The sequence below is a fragment of the Maylandia zebra genome, linkage group LG18 (genome assembly GCF_041146795.1).
Source record: "Maylandia zebra isolate NMK-2024a linkage group LG18, Mzebra_GT3a, whole genome shotgun sequence".
Taxonomy (NCBI): Eukaryota; Metazoa; Chordata; class Actinopteri; order Cichliformes; family Cichlidae; genus Maylandia; species Maylandia zebra.
The window spans coordinates 16,922,288-16,942,920 of NC_135184.1; the positions used below are offsets into that span (position 1 = coordinate 16,922,288).

Below are 20,633 nucleotides of genomic sequence, written 5' to 3' on the forward strand. Positions count from 1 at the left end.
TTACTACTATATTTGTGATACTATATCTGTCTATCGCGTACTTGTCATGTATAAATCACACAGGCATACAAATAAACATTTGAAGCTGTGCAATGAACTTGTCAAAGCAGATGTGCAGCTGACATGGTGTAAGGGAACACTAATAGCGTTTGGCTCTGAACACACAAATGAAATAAAGACTCATTCCTCTAAAGTCAGACAAAAGAGCACTCTAACGGTATCCCACATCTGCGAAATACAATCGCCGCGATGCTCCAAAAACGCGGAAGCATGCCTGGTTTGGCATCTGCTCAGAGCCATCTGTGGCCAATCCAAGCCCCTGAGCGCTCCGTGAACGCAGCTGAGTGCTGGTGACGGTTCTCGGGAGCAGCTTAGTCAGAAACAGGAGTGACCGCTAGCTTCATGACAGCCGTGCAGACATCAGTGAACTAGCGGGAGCGGAACATCTTTCGCAGGGAAGAAGGAGCGGGAGAGACAGAGGGAGAGCGAGGGGGCAGCTGGAAGGAAAGGGGGCGGCTACTGGACGTTGCTTTCCTCGCCTTTTAAACCGAGTAAACACTTGCATCGATTTCGGGCTAGCCTCTTTTGAAGACCTCGAAAACATAAGCTGGAAGGTTAGCTAGCCGCCGCCATCTCTTCTCAGTCGGAGCGACCGCCGTGTCTTCCACACCATGGGGAACGCTGCCACCGCCAAGAAGGGCAACGAGCTAGAGAGCGGTGAGTGCGAGCTGTCGTTTGAACTCAGAAGTGTTATTGTGTTGCGTTTAGTCATCTCAACAAGATGCCACGAAGCAGCCAGCTAGCCTGTTATAACTAAAAACTGTTTAAACTACCAGCCAGAGTAAAGCAAGGGAGGGCCGTCCGTCCGTCATCGCCCCCCGCACATTCCCACATTGCACCGACGCTGAAAGCACTCTGCGTTTAGATAGAAAAATGAGCATGAAGTATTGTTTTTGTGGTTCTGCGTATATATATCCATTTTTTTAAAGTAGGGGGGCTACTGAAGGTAGCTATAGCGCCAAGAAGACCCCCGGATTGTTGTGGTTTTTTGGCATTCAGGGGGGTGGGGAAGGGGAGCTCTGGCAGTGTTAGGAGACTATTAAAGCCTGTTAAGTAGCCAGGAAAACAGTGCGTGTCTATTAATGGCTCTCTATGGTAATTTCAAATGTTAAAAAGGCGATTTGCATGCAAACTGGAGCACAAGAGAGCCTGGAAGAGCAGCTAGCCTGCTAACTTTAGCTTTAAGTGGTGGTGGTGGTAGTGGTGGGGGGATTAGCCCTCAGAAGGCCCCTGTCACTTCATTGCCTCTTGATGGTTGTAGCTTTCTAGGGCCGTCATACACTGACACACTCATCAGCGACTTGTATTTGTCTCATGTCAAAATCCCTGCTTAATGAGTAAAAATCCTGAGCCTTAGCATCACCTCGCCACCTCTTTTGTTGTGTCATCTCGAGCTTTATAATTCTTTGGCTCTTGCTGCATATTTGACTGCAGGCTTCTTCTCAACAATAACAACAGCAGCTAGTTGTACGAAGACAGAAAGTTTTCACAGATGGTCTTAAATCTGCGGCAATAAACCGCAGGCTCTTGGGTAATTGTTAAATAAATAGACAGTAAATTTTATCTGAAGGCAGCGTAGGATTGTTCCTGCCCCGGGCTCTTCACTGCCACATTTTATTCTGGGCTGCATAAACAGCAGCATGACCAAATATGGTGGAGAAATGACAAATGCCCTCTTTCCATTCATAAAGCCTGGACCTGCTGCCGTCTTCCCAGCATTAGGGCCGCACGCTCCCCAGAAAGCACACTTTAATCGTGTCACTCATTTGTTTAGAGTCCCTTTGCTAATCTTACTGTGGTAAAGGTCCATCAGGGCTCACTTCTCACACTCAGTGTCATTGACTGGAGCAGCTTGTCATCAGACCTTCGTCAGAGGATAAGGGGTATTACAAGCTTTGAAAGGTTTGACGTAGCTCAGACTAGGCCAGTGTTACTTTGTGCTCATATGCTTTTATGTGTGCAGCTGGTCATCATTGAGCATCCCCTTGCTCTTAAATAATAAAAAGAAATCCTCCTGTATTTGGCTACAAACAAAAACACGCCCAGTGCATTTTCTTACTCTTAAAAAAAACAACACAAAGCAGAGAACCATCTGTGTTGAGTTGTACACTGAGTTTGTTTAAGGTAATGCCACTTTATGATGCAGTGATTGCTGAGATTTATTGACCTGTAGAGAGACACCAGACAGGCCCTGTGCACAGTTCCAAGCAGACGTACTCAGGCAGATGGAGATGATCAGATCAGCTATATTATCTATACTGCCAAGCATTTCCGCTGAATGCAACTATGATCCCTAGATCCTGGGCCATAGCTAACTGTTAAACCCATTTAAGCTGACACTGTGCTCCGAGGGGCAGATTTGTCTGGAGTGTAGCCGCCCTGATAAGACGACCTGGTTACCCACAGAGCTGCACGTTACCTGTGTTTACTGTACATTGATGCAACAAGCTGGACCGGTTGGAAGAGCACTGACACGGTCACACTTGGACGGAGAGATTAAACACTTGCCATCATGACACCTGTTTTATATCACAGTGCGCGTGTACTGTAGTGTAACTGGATAAGCCAACATAACTCAACCATGTCTTGCTTGTGTGGAGTTTGGCATTGATCTCAGAAAGGGCTTGTCGACTGTGCTAACTTTACTCTACAGACACGCAGCATTGCAAAGAGTATTGAAGATTTAAACTGAACAAGCCTAAACCTCACAGTTTGTTTTTTCCAACCCCCACACTGAATTAGACTTGAGACAGTATATTCCTCAAGTTTTTGATATAATTTTTAGATGCTTCATTTATTTCTCTAACAAGCTGGATATTTTCTTCTAATGTATTTGCAGACCTTGGAATTGGAATTTATGTTTAGTTTGTGATGGGTTATTTAAGCAAGGGTAAAAATATGTCTTTAACTTTGACCTCTGCAGTTTGGGGCATTATTTTCTTATTTTTAACAGATTAAAGTTTATAAAAGGTCATACTAGAGCTAAGAAAAGTAATTAAGAGAATAGATGATACAAGTTGGCAACAACAGAATATGCAGTGAAACGAAATTTGGTTTTGCAGCTCTACAGATGTTTTAGTTAAAAGTATAAAAATGCATATAAATGGTAACAAAAAACACAAAACGATAACAATAATCACTCAATAGTACAAAAATATTGCGCAGTGGTTCAGCAGGATAAGTGATGTTGCATCTGCAACAGCATCTGCTGTGAAAATGTGTAATGGATGATATACAGGGCACTGTTAAATGCAAATAAAATCTGTATGCTATGACCTGCCAGTCAATATATCCAATGGAAACTGAAAAACTGTATTATTTTCCCTCATAAAAATGCTTGTGTTGAACTTGATACCAACAGCACGCTTTAAAAAGTTGGTGAAGGAGGATGTTTACTGCTGTATTGTATCACCTCTTTGTTTTCACAGCCCAATGGAAGAGTTTGGGAACTAAGGAACTGCTGTTGTTTTGAAAGGGTGCTAGAAGTGACTCAGATTGCACGTGTCTGATTCTTAGAAACCAGAACCTCATTTGACAAAATCACTATACTCATGTTAAAGACAAAAACACCCAAATGTCTTGGTGTCCATAGAGTTTATCAACAAAAAGTTATTGCTAAAAACCTTCAATTCCGACATTGAGGTAGCCACTTGTTACTGTACCATAGCTGTTCTTTTTTCAGTGGGAGTGAAAAAAGAAAGAAGATGCTTTAAATAAAAAAAAGTTTGTAGTTCAGATTAGATTTGTAATGTTTTTATCTTTGCTATAGATGATCTTTTCAGGCTGATCTAGCACGCATGGCTGAATTTCTGATACAGCTTTTTTTTAAAACACCATAGTAGGCAGTCAGTCTCTTCTTCGATTCCTCACGTGACTCTCAGCTCTGTTTTCATTCCTGTTGCTTCTATTCACTACACATGCTCCATGTTTGTTGACGTGTTATACTTGTTTTTATGTACATGAACTCTATATTTCTCTCTGTCTTCTCTTTTCTATCACGTCATCCGTGTGGGTGATTGTTCCTGAAAAACCTTGGTGATCAATAGAGACCTTTGGTATGCTAAATTCCTCCAAAGATGACCAGAATGGCAAACAGAATTGGTCTTATTGTGAAAACCTGCTAGACGTGCTTGCTTTTTACTTTGTCCTGCTTTGAAAATAATTCAGTGTTTTTTGTTATCTGCATTCTCTCAATCTGGATATCTGCTGTGTGTCCCATACATTGGTTTGTTTATGCTTACCATTTTATGCTTTGTTTGGTAGCCTTCCCACAAACTCCTTGTAAGTGATGCACAAGATGCTCAGATACACTTTTCCCTCTCATTTCTGAGTGCTGTGGTCCTCTTACCGTTTTTAGTAAGGCTACAAAATAACAGAGAACGTTCTGAGTGTCTTGGAATGCATCACTAGTCTGCTTGTTGTGGATGTTGCTGTCTTGTGTTTGTATTTTGTCCCCCTCTTTAAACTAAAGTATGTGATACTTTTAATATATGTTTTAATTCATATCCAGATGAGAGTTGATTGCCCGTATTGTTCTCCTCATTTGTTCCTTTCCCTTCTATAACAATGCCCTTCGTTCTTTTTGCCAAATATAACTTTTGTACTCATAAGCCAAGCTCTTTTGGCATAAAGAAGTGTGCTGACCGCCTGTCTGTGCTCTTTATCTTTTAGTTAAAGAGTTTCTAGCCAAAGCCAAAGAAGATTTCTTACGGAAATGGGAATGCCCACCACAGGTCAGAATCTCGAAAAGTTGAACTCGCTATTTAAAGACTTGGCACACGAAGCAGGCTAACATAATGTTGTTTCAACAGAGCACGACGTGCCTAGATGACTTTGACAGATTAAAGACGCTGGGTACCGGCTCGTTCGGTAGAGTCATGCTGGTGAAGCACAAAGGAACAGAGCAATACTTCGCCATGAAAATACTGGACAAGCAGAAGGTCAGTGGCAACACTGTCAAACAGACAGTAGTGTTGACATAAGCGGGAACCACGCATGACGATGAAAGTGAGGTGGCGCTAAACACATCCAACAAATGGCTGCTAATCTTCTTAAAAAAATGACATTATAACCTGTTCTTGTTGTATTAAAAGGGTTACTGGGGGACACAAGTAAAATAAATTATAACTAAAAGCTGCCTTTGCTTTCAGTGTTCAGCCGTGTCTGTTGCTAATGTTAGTGAGATTTGCCCGGCAAGGTCATCTTATCTCTTTATCTGTCAGGTGGTGAAACTCAAGCAAATAGAACACACATTAAATGAGAAGAGGATATTACAGGCAGTGAGCTTCCCCTTTCTCGTCAAACTTGAGTACGCATTTAAGGTACAGTATGATTTTTGGCATTATATAATTAAAATTCCTTTATTTGAGTCTCAGTAAAATTAAAGTGTGTTTTTTGGCCCCTCCCCTCTTGTTTTAGGACAACTCCAATTTGTACATGGTAATGGAGTATGTTCCAGGTGGTGAGATGTTCTCACACCTAAGACGAATTGGAAGGTTCAGGTTAGTTTTCGTCTGCAGTCTCCTGCGGTTTTGATTCGTCATATAGATTTTCTGATATTACTCGCGCGTGTTTGTTTACGACTCTAAACAGAATTATCTCTTCTTCCGTTCCAGTGAACCACATGCGCGGTTTTATGCCGCCCAGATAGTGCTGACATTTGAATACCTCCATTCACTAGATCTCATATACAGAGATCTGAAACCCGAGAATCTTCTCATTGACCACCACGGCTACATTCAGGTGAGCCAGAACGCAGATCAATACACAATTCTGCTGTGTTTTCTGTGTGTCCACACTTGCTGAATAAACAATGTGCGACTGACTTCCAGGTGACAGATTTTGGATTTGCTAAGCGGGTAAAAGGCAGGACATGGACGTTGTGTGGGACACCGGAGTACCTGGCTCCGGAAATCATACTCAGCAAAGTATGGACGTCATTTTGTAACTTTATTTTTTCATTACTTTTCTGCACTGCATCAAAGCATTTTTTCTTACTTTAGTCATTATTTGATTAATATTGAAAATCAGCGATGCCACACAGAAATGTTGAAGCAAAATAACATCAAGAATTGTGTGACTACATGGGAAGAAAAGGTTTACAGCTTATCTTTTAAACAGCTTGTCTGTAGGACTGCAAGCAACCTCATCACTGGTTCCTTTCTAGACATGTAGGTGAGCTTTAAGTGTCCGCTGCAGCTCAATGGAAGTGGACCTACTGCCTGTGTAAATAAGAAGGGCACATTCTAACAACACAAAACTTTTAGTTATAGGTGATACAGTAATAAAAACTCCCGGGCAACTTTAGGTACAGATCTCCATTTGGCTTCAGAACTGACTGAATTCTTCATTTTATATAGATTCTGTTCTCATAAAGGGATGGACATGGTCAGCAACAATACTCTGTGATGTTTAAATGATGCTCAATTGGTACTCGGGCTCAAAGTGTGCCAAAGAAATATCCCCCACATCATTACACCACCACCAGCAGCCGGATATATGCTTTCATGTTGTTTTCACTAAAACCTGACCAAACTTTGGAGCAGAAATCGAGACTCATCAGACCAGGCAACATTTTTCCATCTGCTATTATTGAGTTTTGGTGAACTGGTGTGATTTATAGCCTCAGTTTCTTGTTCTTAGCTGACAGGAGTGGCACCAGGTGTCCTCTTCTGCTGTTATAGCCAATCTGCTTCAAGGTTCAGTGAGTTTTGAATGCAGTTGCTGTTGACCTCTCATTCTCTTCTGGCCTTTGGCATCAACAAGACATTTTTACACAGAGAACTGCTGCTTTCTGCATAGTTTCCCTTTGTCAAACCATTCTCTGTAAACCCTAGAGTTGGTTGTGTGGGATAATCCCAGCAGATCAGTTTCTCAAATCCTCAGACCAGCCTGCCTGGCACCAACAACTATATTAAGGTCTAAGTCACTTAAAACACCCTTCTTTCCCATTCTGATGCTCAGTTTGAACTTCAGTAGGTTGTCCTGACCGTGCATAAATGAATTGAGATGTGCAGTATGATTGGGTGATTAAACATTTGCGTTAATTGCGTTTATGAGTACAGTTTCATTTCTGCTAATGGATGCTTGTAAAGCCTAAACACTGGTCTGTAGATGAGTCATATTTTACAAAAGTTTCTATGACCAAAAAATAAAATCATCATTAAAAGAAAAGAACTGTTGCAGGAATTTATCTAGAGAGGGAACAGAATTGTCTGTGCTTGCTATACAAATGTCTTATTTCTATATACAAAGTTCCAGTTTTCTAACTGCAGGTCAGAGTAAAATTAGTGGTGACGTGCAGATTCTTACAATGCAACTAACCAAAGCTCCTCAGTGTTATTATCCAAGTGCAGCTGCGGGAGCCATTTGGAAGTTTTCTCAAGTGATAAATTATAATGAGAAAGTCTTAAATGTCTTAAAAACAGCCTACTTTTTCTCCACTTATATACTAGAAGTGTTTTTCTTCTTGTGTGTTTCTGTTACATTAACATGTGTTATGTTCATTTTAGGGCTATAACAAAGCTGTGGATTGGTGGGCCCTTGGAGTCCTCATCTATGAAATGGCAGCTGGCTACCCTCCTTTCTTTGCAGATCAGCCTATTCAGATCTATGAGAAGATTGTGTCTGGAAAGGTAAGAAGCTGCTTCTTTTGGAAATGCAAACATGATGGCATGAGGAGCAACGGTCATGCATGATAGCTAAGTTAAATTAAATGTGCACGATTAACGATTAACTACTAGAAATGAAATCCTAACACTTGTGGCCTTTTCAGGTTCGGTTCCCGTCTCACTTCAGCTCCGATTTAAAGGACCTGTTGAGAAACCTGCTGCAGGTGGATCTGACCAAACGCTACGGCAACTTGAAGAATGGAGTCAATGACATCAAAGGACACAAATGGTTCGCCACAACAGACTGGATCGCAATTTATGAGAGAAAGGCAAGATACCAAACACACATTAAAGTGACACCATACAGAATTAGCTCGTAGAGTTAATTACATATCGATTTACACCCATACTTATTTATTTATTTTCTAGAAAGTTTCTAAATACTCTTCAATCAGTTTTACTACACGGTCCTTTCTGATTGTCGTTACTGTTGCATGCACAGTATTTACTTAATATATTTATTTTATTTTTTAACTGGCCAGTAAAGGTGTGGGGTTTTTTCACTTGGAAATCACCCAGCTTTACTGCACATGGTGCCACATGCCAGTTTGCAGGCGTGACAGTGATAATGGACTGTTTGGATAAATCTAATTAGTTATTTAGCTTGGGCTTAAATCTTATAGACTTCCTTTAGTTTAGCTTAATATGGAATCATTATGGGGTTTTTTTTTATTAACTTTGTTTTTGCACTCTACCTGTGATTTTCTATAAGATGAAAATAAGCAGCGTTCTCTGTTCAAGTTAGTCCAGTAAAACTCCAGAGTAGTTCCTCATGAGCAGAATTGCTTCCTGGGGTTTTATGAAGTAAAAGTAAGATAAAGAGCTGCAAAAAGGAAGAGAAGCAGTTTTGTATTTACAGTGAAGTTGGAACCTTTTCTTTGTGGACAGTTGCCTTTAGTATATTGCTGTATGACAGTGTTAGAATGTAATATCTTGGGCCAATCACTGTGTAGTCTCACTGTAAGTTGGCGGGCACCCATGCTGAGATTTTATGAAGTCCCAGTGAACAAATATCCTATTTGAATATTCTAGTCCAGCTCATATAAGCATATTTTGTTATATTTGCAGAGGTCCTTTCTTCTCTTTGATCATTTTGTTTTAATATGTATTTTCAGGATGGAATAATTATGGAAAAAAGTAGACATCTGACTACGACGAAATGATCAGATTAATTGTATAACATTTGTTTCTGGATCCTGGCTAATGTCACATGCTTCTGCGTGTAAGGTTATTCTCTGACATGTAGTAAATCCAGAGCAGAGGGAGTTGAACGGGCAACTCTGAAAAAATGCCACAGTTTTTGTATTTAAGATATACACGTTGAGTTGTACTGAGTGCATCTTTGAAAGTAGTGTTCAGTAAGTGATGTATTGAAGCATTACAGATGCAACTCTGCTGTTTGAGAAAATCATCCAATCACAGTTTGTCTTTAGTCTCAGTTATGTGTATTATGTATTTGAATAAGCTGCAATCATATGACTTCTGTTAAATAATGGGTAAAATTAATGTACAAACACAGTACAAAGAGCAAGTTAAAAGAAAGTTAAATATAGATCATATAAATTATATTAATTTTATCAAGGATAATGCTTTGTCCGAAGAGGTCAAATATACAATGTTTGCCAGATGGCTAATTTTTAACTGTTGTCCACAAGCCAGATGTAAACAAACAAATAAAACATACTGAATGACTAAATTCAGTGCATCATTTAGAAGAAAAATAAATATTTATAAAAATTAAAGTAGAACTTAACGCATAGTTGAGTCAGCGACTTTTAGCTTTTCTAAAAATTTTCTAAAATTCCTGTTAATTAAAACATCTTTGCAGACAAATATTTCAGTGACCTAAGCTTGGAGTACCAAGTGCCCGACAGCTGTGAGATCATTTGCCATTTCCCCTGCAACGTTTTGCATACAGGGCAGGTATTACCACTTTGGAAAAATAATTGCGTTGGGGATAACGGCTCTTTTGTCGATCATTTTCCAGAAGCCTACATTACTCACCCTGTTTTTTTTAAACTCTCATATCTTTGGTTAAATTAATGTGGCTACTTTTTTGATTTCAGCGTGTCTTTGTGAGACAGACGGATACGCATACGAAGGCGTTGCATTGGCTTATTTTTACAAACGTCTGAGTTGATGTTGGAAAATTCTTGTTAGCAGCCATTGCATTGTTTTTCCTTAGCCTTCATGCATTAATTATCCTGCAGTTTGTGATGTGTTTTCAATAAGGTACTTGTGCTGCTTTGTGGCACAGACATAATATGACTTGGCTGACGTTGCTTGCCCTACATCCAAAGTATTTCCAAACTATGAATGATGATCCGCTTCTAGGGACAAGCTCCACGTCGTGCTGCGCCAGACATTTAAATTTTGTTTCGATGGCTGTTACCTGGAGTATATCACCCCAGTCAAGTGCTTTCAGGAAATGTGATGCTGAACAGTTATGGGAAGTCAAATTCTCAAATGATTGAGATTAAAATTTGAGTCATTGTGCAGCCCTAGTTAAAATGTAGCTATACAAAATCCTGTTAAATTAGAGGGGACAAAGATGAAAGTACAAGCGATACCAGAGGTACCCATTAACCTGTAACATATTTGATACATACAGTTTTTCATCATCTTTGATTCTGCTCTTTTGGGTTTTTCTTCTCCCATAAAACCTAAATAAATTGGACAACACACTTTTAAACGATAAATTGCAAAAATTGTCAGAAGATTCAATGAACAAATTCTCTGAATGATTTCTTGGTTAGGGCTTTAAAGGGTTAACTCTTTGCTATGCATCAGCTGGTTTGTACAGTGTGTGTCTGATTATGTATGAAGGCACAAGTGTCTATATCTGTGGTGTGGAAGCTCTTCAGATCAGATGCTTTGAAGATGATTTTTAAGATGGGATTAAGATGTCTAATCAAAGGATTCATGCTTTTGTGCTTTGTTGTACTCATAGGACGTGAATAAAGTAGTTTTAGGAATGAAAAGCAGACTTTAGAGGGAAATTTAGATGTGTGTGCTCTCGTATCTGCACATCTGGTGAATTGTTACACAAACTGCAGAGTTGACAGTTTTTGTTAAGTTATTAAAAACTGCCTCCATTGTAAAGGGAGAGGCTTCAGACACTAGCTATCTGACAGGCACATCATTTAAGTTGACAGCATTCGGGGTTTGCCAGGACAACAGATGCTGTCTACATTCACTGTAATACAATACAGTCTTGCCTGCTCTACTGACAAGCCAGTGTAGGCATAAATATAATATAATCTCACCCAGTAAAACAAGTCCTTCTGTTCTTCTGCAGGTTGAAGCTCCATTCATACCAAAGTGTAGAGGCCCGGGGGACACCAGCAACTTCGACGACTACGAGGAGGAGGAAATCCGTGTTTCTTTAACGGAAAAATGCGCAAAGGAGTTCGCAGAGTTTTAGGACGTGAGAACATGGATATATCAGGGAAAATAAGGGGATCTTTGCACTCTTCTGAAGACTTGGGATGGAGCAGAGACCATCTTTTTCAGATCTACTACATAGTCCCTTCATTCCACAAGGCTGAATGAGGTCGCCATGATCCTTGGGTGCCGATAACCTGTCACCGTCACGTACACCTGCATATTAAAGCAGACACATCACTTTTCTCTTTCTTTCTTTTGTTTTTTTTTGTTTTGTTTTTTTTGTACTTATCCATTTTTTTTTTACTTTGAAGCAGTTAGTCTTGGATGTTGTTATCCCCTATAAAAATGTGATATTTTTCAATTTATGAGGAAAAACTGACAGTGGCCAATAATGATACACACGTTTTGGGTTGTAGGGATTCCCGTCCAGTTGTCAGCAATGTAAATTAAGAGTGTGCATCACATTTAGATTTTGTCTTAGGTGCAAATCTGTCCAGACATTTGACAACTTTGACTGATTAAAGGATGACCAAATGGGAAAACGCTAAGTGACACAAGAAGAGAGGTCCTTTCCATTCTTTGCTTTAAGCCTTAGAGAGCCAAATCCTTAGATGAGCCCCCCTCACCCCCATGTTCACTGTCTCCTTTGTATCGTGACCCAGGCACAGCAAGCCATGCAGAAAATGACAAACCTTGTTACATTAGTAAAAATGTAAAATCCACTTGTTTGTTTGATCTGCTTGGGTCCGCTAGTTACATGTAAAGTTTGATATGTTCCAATATTTTGTCGCTGTGTCAAACATTATAGTCATATTGTTCCCATCGGGCCTGCTTATAAAGACCCTCATTACAAGTCTGTGGAACAACGTGACCTTGGTAAAAGGGAGTAAAGAGAAATCCTTTTAGGATTTTAACTTTTATGTAAAGCTGAGAGGGTCAGTGTGAATAGTGTTGCATCTCCGCGCCTCAACATTTAGTGAACCTTAAAAAAAAAAAAAGAAGTATAATGTACTCAATGAAAGATGTTTTAAAATCTTTGAACAGGAATGCATAAAAAGGATATTTACCATATTCTCCCTGTTATCGCCCCAAAGAGATTCTTTATTTCATTCTTGTCAAAGAATGTAGATTTGCAACTTATAGGTATGCATATTTGAAAGCTTGATTTCAGTTTTCCTCACAATACACTGGCTAAAATGAAGACTGCTCCTTTGTATCACATGTAACCCTGTTATTGTTAAGCTCATTACATCATACGTATATGCATTGTTTCATATATGTTTTTATTTATACACATTAGAGATGCTAATAAATTTTATTTTTAAAAGTGTTGGAATTTTCTTGCACCCTTTCTTCCATTGTGGATTGCGGATCCTACTGTGTGATCTGGGTAGTAACAAAAGTCCAGAGGCCTCAAGAGAAGATATTTTATTTTAGACGTTTTGAGCAAGTTTGTATCACAATCGTCACAATGAGCACGGATTCCTGATTTGGCATCTTGGTATGAACAACTTGGACCACAGCAGTGTATATAAAAGATGACCATAGCCACCAGAGTATTAAACACAATGAAAACGGTTTACTGTGGATACTAACTGTGCTTCTCATGGTTTCCGTTCTGCCTGGTTTTCTTTTCCGGAAGTTGTCGTTCGGTTTGGACCTATGCTGTTGCCGTATTTCTATTAGGTACTCGGCGTATGGGTAATGTAGTGTAGCAGGAGACACGTGGGACGCTGCGTTGCCGTTCATTCGAAGTTTACGGAAACATGGCGGGCCTGGAACTGCTGTCTGATCAAGGATACCGTTTAGATGGAAGGAAAGCCACCGAGCTGCGGAAGCTTCAGGCCCGTATGGGTGTGTTCACTCAGGCCGACGGCTCTGCGTATTTAGAGCAGGGGAACACCAAAGCTCTGGCCGTGGTGTACGGTCCCCACGAAGTAAGTGCCGCGGATGGAGGAGAGGGTTAGTGGGGATAAACAATAAAATGCATTTGATTATGGTCATCACACCAGTAACATAAAGTCGCCACATTTTGATATAATATAGTGTAAATACCTGAGAAAGGGGCATTTTCAGCGAGACCCTTTGCTTGTAGCAGTACTTGCACAGTGTGGTATCATTATTAAATTATTGCTCAAAGCAGACGGGATGTGTAGTAAGTTTTATATAAGGCTCAACAGCATGAAGTATGAATTGAAATCAAAGTTATGATAGCATATACATTCTCTACACTTGTTGTTGAATTCATACCTTGTTTAATGGTATGAATTCAACAACACTTTTCCACTTGAGTTTTTTAGTCCATATTGAGATAATAGCATCACACAGTGGCTGTTGATTTGTTGGTTGCACATCCATAATATTAATCTCCTGTTACGCCACATCCTAAAGGTGCTCCTTTGGAATGAGACATGGTAATTGTAGAGGTCATTTGAGAATATTAAAGAAACCTGTTTGAGGTGTGTGACGTGGGGTGCTATCCTGCTGGAAGCAAACATCCCAAGATGTGATCATAAAGGGATGAACACAGTCAGCAACAATAATCAGGTTGACTCTGTGCAAATGATACGTTTATATTCCATTTGTGTTAACAAGCCGTCGAACAAGTGCACCAAAAAATGTGTCCAGTTGGTGTATATTGCAGCATTTATTTATGTTGGGTGCAGTTAACATTGTTCCAGTGTGTAAGCACAGTAACGTCCAGTCCAAGCTGTACATCAGTTCTTACCTGTCGTTTTCCTCCAGATGCGAGGTTCTCGAAGTCGGACTCTTCATGATCGAGCAGTTATCAACTGCCAGTATAGCATGGCCACGTTCAGCACAGCGGAGAGGAAGAGACGACCACACGGAGACCGCAAATCCACTGAGATGAGCCTCCACCTGAAGCAGACGTTTGAGGCTGCTGTGATGACCCAGCTGTACCCTCGATCTCAAATTGATATCTATGTCAAGGTTCGTGTTGGACTGACGCTTCATCTGGTGAGAGGTAAATAGATTTTTTTGTAATTGTTCACAAGCACGTTTCCATCGTCTTTCAACAGATTCTGCAGTCAGACGGAGGGAATTACAGCGTGTGCGTGAATGCTGCCACATTGGCAGTGATTGACGCTGGCATCCCCATGCGGGACTATGTGTGTGCCTGCACTGTGGGGTTTGTGGATGAGACCCCCCTTGCTGACCTGTGCTACGCGGAGGAAAATGGAGGCGTGAGCTCATTGGCTTTAGCGCTTCTGCCCCGAGGTGGACAGATCGCTCTGCTGCAGATGGATGCCAGACTGCATCAGGATCACCTCGAGACTCTGATTGAGGCTGCAATGACTGCTTGTAAAGGTGTGAGCAAAGTGCTGGATGAGGTGGTGAGGCAGCATCTTCAAGAAGCCTCGGTGCTCACCGGAGAGTGACGTGGGACGGCAGCGGGAACATGTGGATTCCAAGTGCAGCTTGAAAGTGTTATTGGACTTTAAATATTTACAAATGATATTAACCTTTAATTCATTTATATCAGTCACTGAATACTTTTGTATGAATGTGATAAATGTAATAATAAATATGTTAGTCATGCATCGTTTCCTTATTGGTTGTTTATTTATGAGGGAGGTATTCAAACTTGTCTACTTATATGACATCTGCTCCTGCAGCTTCACCTCTCCACCTGCCATTAAAACACGTATCCTCTCTTGTTTCTACTGACCTTCTCTCCAGGACACACCTCCATCACTCCCAGTTATCTTCCCCACCTGCTCCCTACTGTCTACGATGGAAGCTTGTTTGTCCAACTCCATTTTTTTTTTTTTTTGCGATTTTAACCTTTTCTCAAAAGTTTAAGTTACTAAGTTCTTGAAATTTTGTCTTACTTCTGAGCTCACACATTTTGAGATGATATATATATATATATATATATATATATATATATATATATTTCCACTGGCAAGCTACCACAAGCTACCACATTGATGTTCTACATTTTATAGCAATAAATAATAATTTAAAAAAAACTAAGTTTAGATGTTTAAAACTAAATAAACGCGTAAACTCACACGCTAAATGAAAACTACGAGCTTTAGGCATTTAAGAAAAATTTTATGGGAAGTTTTAAACATGTACCTTAAAATAACGATGGAACAGGTTATTCATCGAGTATTTTCAATATTTCTTTGTGTCGTTTTATTTTGTTTTACTTTCTTTTATTTTTAACTTGGTTGAGCGGAAGTCGGTGCGCCGCAGTAATGTTCCCGCAGGAACAAGGAAATCGAAAACGTCCAGCAGCGGCTTCTGCGATAAAGCCCCACCTCTGAAGGTGGATGTGACCAGTGGACACAGGTGGGTTTTTCATATACATTCTGCAAAATAATACAAAGTTATTGTTAAACATCTTAAAAACGCGTTTGCAGGGTATAGCGGGTTTAAACATTTACCATTTAGCGAAATCGTCCTGGCTAACCTCAGCTGTCAGTAGATGCTCTGACAATGGATCCCTGGAAGCAATTTCTTAGCTCGATATAAAGGCGTGATTACCGCAGCGTCGAATGGTCATAAATGTCTTCATATCGATGTTTATTCCTCAGCGGCAGCTATCCTGACGGATTGTTAGTGTGTTTCCTTCAGGATCCGCCAGTAAACCCAGGCTTTGGAGTAACGTTACAGCTGATAATATGGGGCTGCTATCTGACCCAAACAGAAGACGGGCTTTGATCAGCATGCTGACTCGCCTCAATGCCCCAATCTGGTGAGCTTTAGTCAGTGCGAACCGTCTGCCTACTTTCGTTTAGCTCTCTCTCTCTCTCTATTAATATTACTTCTGTCTTGTTTTAGTGTGGTCTGCTACTTTGCCGGTGTGGCTTGGTTCATGGGTTTGGCCTTTGAGCCGTTCACTCTGCGGACATACATGTCAGAGAATGCCATGGGCTCTACCATGGTGGAGGAGCGCTTTCCAGCTGGGGAGAGAGCGCTGGTCACAGGGAGGGAGTTTGCAGCCCATAAGAAGAAAGTTGGGTAAGGTTTACTATAAGCTTGTGGGTCTTTATGCAGACTCAAGTCTAGGTAGAAGTCTGATCGTTTTTAGTGTAATCTTGTTTGACTATTTGCTTCTCTGCAGTGGGATGCCAGTGGACTGGCTTGTGAAGAATATGCAGGATCGAGGACTGGAAGTGTTTACTCAGAGCTTCTCTCGCACACTACCCTTCCCTGATGAAAACAAAGAGCGATATGTACGTTTATCGTGGAAAACTGATTTTGTTCTCAGCAAGAGACAGACTGGTGTTTGCATAATCTTTATGAATATTTCATGACTTTGTTTTTGGTGCTGTCTCCTCTTCTTGGCAGATTGTAAAAGGCACAAATGTATATGGTATCCTTCGAGCTCCTAGAGCTCCACGAACTGAAGCCTTGGTGCTGAGTGCTCCCTGCAGCCCAGGTGATAACAACAACCAGGCTGTGGGACTGCTTCTCGGCTTGGCTCAGTACTTCAGAAGTGAGTACAACACTCATTCCCCTCTCCTCCTCCACAATTTGAATGATGATGCAGTTGCTTTTCTTGGTTTAATGAATGTTGTTTTTTTTAATAGATCAGATTTACTGGGCAAAGGACATCATCTTCCTTGTCAATGAGCATGATTTGATTGGTATGCAGGCCTGGTTGGAGGGCTACCATCACACCAACACTACAGGTGATCAAACACGTGTATCTAGTTACAGTACAGTAAAATAAAGGAAAGAGATGTACAACTAAGTTAACTTTACTGCTGAAATGGTTCATCCAGGTATGTCGTGGTCTCCATTACAAGGCCGTGGCGGATCAATTCAGGCAGCACTGTCCCTGGAGCTTAGCAGTGATGTCATCACCAGTTTGGACCTGGTACTGGAAGGCCTCAATGGCCAGTTACCCAACCTGGACTTAGCAAACCTCTTCTATGCCTTTTGTCAGAAGATAGGAGTTCTTTGCACCATCCAGGGCAAGGTAAATGCTTATAAACAGACGCACTCTGCTCTGTGCATGGTTAGCAGAGTGCTAAGATTATGTGTTGGAGAGTCGTTATGTAGCTTTTCTTTGTGGATGTGTTTACAGCTGCAAAGGAACGATTGGGATAGCGTGTCAGGGTACAACCACGCTGTGCAGACTATGATGCTGATGGTGATGAAGCAGGCCAGTGGGCGGCCCTGGGGAGACCACGGCCTGTTTCTGCGCTACCACATCGAAGCTGCAACCATCAAGGGTGTCAACAGCTTCCGGCAGTACAAGACTGACGCCACTACCATCGGCAGGTCAGAGATGGTGTATACTGATTTTGTTTATATTTAAGGCTTTTATGTTCTGCTTGTAATTTGACACTTTTATGATCTTTTTTTTGTCTAAATGAATGTCCTGCAGGCTGCTGGAAGGAATGTATCGTAAGCTGAATAACCTCCTGGAGCGCCTGCACCAGTCCTACTTCTTCTACCTCATGCCGTCACTCTCTCACTTTGTCTCTATTGGATACTACATGCCAGCCTTCGGCCTGCTCGCCGTTATTCTGCTGCTTCGTGTATCCTGAAATAAAAATGAAATGAAATGTATAAAAGAAACCTAATAACAGCTGAGAGCAGGGTGGGAACAAATTCAACCTTCAGTTTTTTTCCTTGACTGTAATACAGGCATTAGACTTGTGGGTTCAACTCAATACTCCACCATCGACAACAGAGGATGGAGTTGCTGACATTGATCAGGTTAGACACACGTGCTAAGACAAACTCATCAAAACTGAACCTGAATTTTGCTGGTTAAGCAACACTTTAATAAAAATCTGCTTCCTTCCAGCAGTCCAGTCCAGGAGTGCTGTCGGTGTTGACTCCTCTGGTGATCAGCCACCTGACAGGAGTTGCTCTGTACGCGCTGCCGATCCGTTTCCAGGAGACTGCTGTCGAACATTTCCCTGTGTCTGAGACCGAGGCTGTGGTTCTGACAGCAATTGCTATTTACACAGCAGGCCTGGCGTTGCCGCATAACACACACAGGTACTACATTGTGTGTGTGTGTGTGTGTGTGTGTGTGTGTGTGTGTGTGTGTGTGTGTGTGTGTGTGTGTGTGTGTGTGTAAATTGATTTTCCTTGTTTATTTCCTTGTACATTTTATTAAATACACCTGTCCTACTGCTTGTTAACCCAAATATTTAATCAATCAATCAGATGATAGTAAGAAGTGGTTTGTCTGAGTATTTCACAAACTGCCCACACAACAATCTCTAGGGTTTACAGAGAATGATCAGAAAAAGAGAGAAAAATATCCAGTGAGCGACAGTTCCTGATGTCAGAGTAGAGTGACTCGAGGAGGGCAAAACATTAATGTACAAACTATGAAACTGAGTTTTCAGTATGAGCACAAATTCAAATCATTCAGGGTTCTCACACTGAGTTATGTATTCATCAGTGACACACTTAAGAGACATCCACATAGGAAGTGATTTCAAAGTGACCAGAAACCACAGAAAGTCAGTAGCACTTGGTAACTTTAAGTTAAAAAGGGGACGGCGACGTAAAATCTGTGGGGCCCGAATGAGTCGATCAACTAAAGTGAGCTTCCTGTGTGGATTACCCCTCAAAGTTCAGTACATAAAGTTAAATTGTAAACATGTCAAAACATAACTTTTAGTTGATTATCAGACAATGGCTAACTTGACGCAGGAGATTAAGTGAGCTGTTGTGTTGTTTGTTGCAGACTGCTGTCGGGGGAGGGCACGGAGCAGGGCTGGAGAGTGCTGAAGCTCGTCGCGGTGCTGTACCTGGCTGTGCTGCTGGGCTGCACTGCCCTCATCAACTTCTCCTTAGGCTTCATTCTGGCTCTCACTCTGGTGCCCTTAGCTGCCTTTGTCACACCCCACGTTCCAAAGTAAACACCTGCACAGACACTTTGGCCTTCATAGCCCTCTATCACTATACAGAACTAAAACCGTGTTCTGCTCTTTTTCTCTCTCCAGGGTTTTGTCAGCGTTCATCTTGGTCATCCTCAGCCCAGCTTGCACGCTCCTGTTTTCAGTCTTTTTCTTTCAAGAGCTGCAAGACATGCCTGTCAGCTTCCAAGATGGCTGGTTGCTGTATCTATCAGTCATTTCACAGGGGATCCTGGACCACTCCCTGTACGGATCTTTAGTCTACCCACTCATAGCATTGCTGGTTTATCCATGCTGGCTGCTTTTCTGGAACATCCTCTTCTGGAAGTAGCCCACAGGTCCACTGAAGGGTCTCGTGAGTGCGACCGCCCTCCGAAATGTACTCAGGTCTGTCATTGCTGGGTGAATGTGAAGAATTACCAGTTGAATCCACTGGAGAGGAAAAAACAATGTACTGTAGTTGCCTTGGAGAAGACGCAGCAACTCCAACTCCATGTTTGGACATTTGGTTATTACGTTTACTCAAAATATTTCAGACTTTAAACATCAGAGGCATTTCTGAGTCACCAAAAACTATTTGAAAGTGAGCAAAATGAACTGATTTCTACTTAACATCAGTCTTAGAATTACACAGTATAGCTGCATGAAGGGGATGAGTTTCCCAATAACTATAAAAGTCACCGTTGGGTTGATTTGTGTAAAAGGAGAGTTTGATTAAAGACTTTTTTGGGGATTTCTTCTAAAGGTTTTTTGGGGGGATACATAAAGAACAATACAGTTTTTTTATTAATCATACAGGATGCTAAACATTGACTCGGTACCAACATATAAAACAGTGATATAATGGTAGAAACCACTTTGGCCGTCTGCCTCTTTTTAAAATGTTTGTCTGCATTGGAACAAGCCATCACTACATCTAATATTTTTATACTTGTTGAAATTTTGGTTTGTGTTTATTTCATATTTATGGCTGCCAAAAATAAAATACATTTTGACACCTTCCTGTATTATCACTGCACATACGTACATCTTATTTACTGCGGCAAATACATAAAAACGTTCCATTAGGACAGGGGTGTTCACGAATTTGATATCATTTACCGTGTCACAGAATTATTTAACATTAATCTGTAATATAATAAACATGGATGAAAAATAGTTTTTTTAGTGTAGAAAAACACAAAAAAAGAGTGAAATGACACTTTTCCTACAGAAAGATTTCAGACCTGTTGCCACAGATTAAAAGGACTTCCACAAAGGCCCTGTACAAACATCTGGAGGGTTTACAGAGAACGGTCAAAGACAAAATACCCAGTGAGCTGCAGTTCTCTGGTTAAACATGCCTGTTTGATGCTAGAGGTTGGAGAAGAAGACCACACTGCTTCAAGATAAGACCCAGAAATAACCACATTACAGCAAAGTATGCTGAAGAGCATCTTGAGCCTTAAAGCCGATGGGCTACAGCAGCAGAAGATCGCACCAGATTCTGTTCACCTAGGAGCAGGAAGCTGAGGCTATGATTCACACTGCAGCCTTCTTGAGTATTGATGCTGACCGTGTTCATGCCTTTATGACCACAGTGGACCCATCGTCTGATGGCTGCAGGATAACGTACCATGTCAGAAAACTCAAATCATCTCAAACTGGTTTCTTG

The 20,633-nt window shown here is 41.1% G+C and overlaps 3 protein-coding genes across 5 annotated transcripts; all 3 read left to right on the forward strand.

The window, feature by feature from the left end:
- Nucleotides 1-304: 304 nt before the first annotated feature.
- prkacbb (protein kinase, cAMP-dependent, catalytic, beta b) lies at nucleotides 305-12,447 on the forward strand. Its single transcript, XM_076876577.1, has 10 exons — nucleotides 305-717; nucleotides 4,732-4,793; nucleotides 4,872-5,000; nucleotides 5,283-5,381; nucleotides 5,479-5,561; nucleotides 5,676-5,802; nucleotides 5,892-5,987; nucleotides 7,572-7,694; nucleotides 7,835-7,999; nucleotides 11,029-12,447. The coding sequence occupies exons 1-10, from the start codon at nucleotides 672-674 to the stop codon at nucleotides 11,152-11,154; spliced, it is 1,056 nt and encodes a 351-aa protein (XP_076732692.1). The 5' UTR covers nucleotides 305-671; the 3' UTR covers nucleotides 11,155-12,447.
- A 332-nt stretch (nucleotides 12,448-12,779) lies between these two features.
- exosc4 (exosome component 4) lies at nucleotides 12,780-14,678 on the forward strand. The gene is made up of 3 exons (XM_004542763.5): nucleotides 12,780-13,054; nucleotides 13,863-14,069; nucleotides 14,159-14,678. Exons 1-3 carry the CDS (start codon nucleotides 12,884-12,886, stop codon nucleotides 14,516-14,518), a joined length of 738 nt encoding a protein of 245 aa, XP_004542820.1. The 5' UTR covers nucleotides 12,780-12,883; the 3' UTR covers nucleotides 14,519-14,678.
- Nucleotides 14,679-15,320: 642 nt separating this feature from the next.
- On the forward strand, nucleotides 15,321-19,978 carry gpaa1 (glycosylphosphatidylinositol anchor attachment 1). Of its 3 annotated transcripts, none has more exons than XM_023154617.3 (13): nucleotides 15,321-15,437; nucleotides 15,723-15,843; nucleotides 15,930-16,109; nucleotides 16,213-16,324; nucleotides 16,440-16,587; nucleotides 16,682-16,783; nucleotides 16,877-17,073; nucleotides 17,182-17,378; nucleotides 17,485-17,638; nucleotides 17,748-17,819; nucleotides 17,911-18,107; nucleotides 18,808-18,978; nucleotides 19,067-19,978. In XM_023154617.3, the coding sequence occupies exons 2-13, from the start codon at nucleotides 15,770-15,772 to the stop codon at nucleotides 19,308-19,310; spliced, it is 1,848 nt and encodes a 615-aa protein (XP_023010385.2). In that variant the 5' UTR covers nucleotides 15,321-15,437; nucleotides 15,723-15,769; the 3' UTR covers nucleotides 19,311-19,978. The 3 variants fall into 3 exon arrangements, with proteins under 3 accessions (XP_023010385.2, XP_012772211.2, XP_012772210.2); XM_012916757.3 differs by having other exon boundaries at nucleotides 17,914-18,107; XM_012916756.4 differs by having other exon boundaries at nucleotides 15,358-15,437; nucleotides 15,683-15,843.
- The last annotated feature ends 655 nt before the right edge of the window (nucleotides 19,979-20,633 follow it).

Bases quoted from the DNA above. Each gene is read 5' to 3' on its own strand.
- prkacbb (XM_076876577.1), top strand. From the start codon at position 672: ATGGGGAACGCTGCCACCGCCAAGAAGGGCAACGAGCTAGAGAGCG. The intron at 5,382-5,478 runs GTACAGTATGAT...CTCTTGTTTTAG, and splicing joins AACTTGAGTACGCATTTAAG to GACAACTCCAATTTGTACAT. The intron at 8,000-11,028 runs GCAAGATACCAA...GTTCTTCTGCAG, and splicing joins TCGCAATTTATGAGAGAAAG to GTTGAAGCTCCATTCATACC.
- exosc4 (XM_004542763.5), top strand. From the start codon at position 12,884: ATGGCGGGCCTGGAACTGCTGTCTGATCAAGGATACCGTTTAGATGGA. The intron at 13,055-13,862 runs GTAAGTGCCGCG...GTTTTCCTCCAG, and splicing joins TGGTGTACGGTCCCCACGAA to ATGCGAGGTTCTCGAAGTCG. The intron at 14,070-14,158 runs GTTCGTGTTGGA...GTCTTTCAACAG, and splicing joins AAATTGATATCTATGTCAAG to ATTCTGCAGTCAGACGGAGG.
- gpaa1 (XM_023154617.3), top strand. From the start codon at position 15,770: ATGGGGCTGCTATCTGACCCAAACAGAAGACGGGCTTTGATCAGCATG. The intron at 16,325-16,439 runs GTACGTTTATCG...TCTTCTTGGCAG, and splicing joins ATGAAAACAAAGAGCGATAT to ATTGTAAAAGGCACAAATGT. The intron at 18,979-19,066 runs GTAAACACCTGC...TTCTCTCTCCAG, and splicing joins GTCACACCCCACGTTCCAAA to GGTTTTGTCAGCGTTCATCT.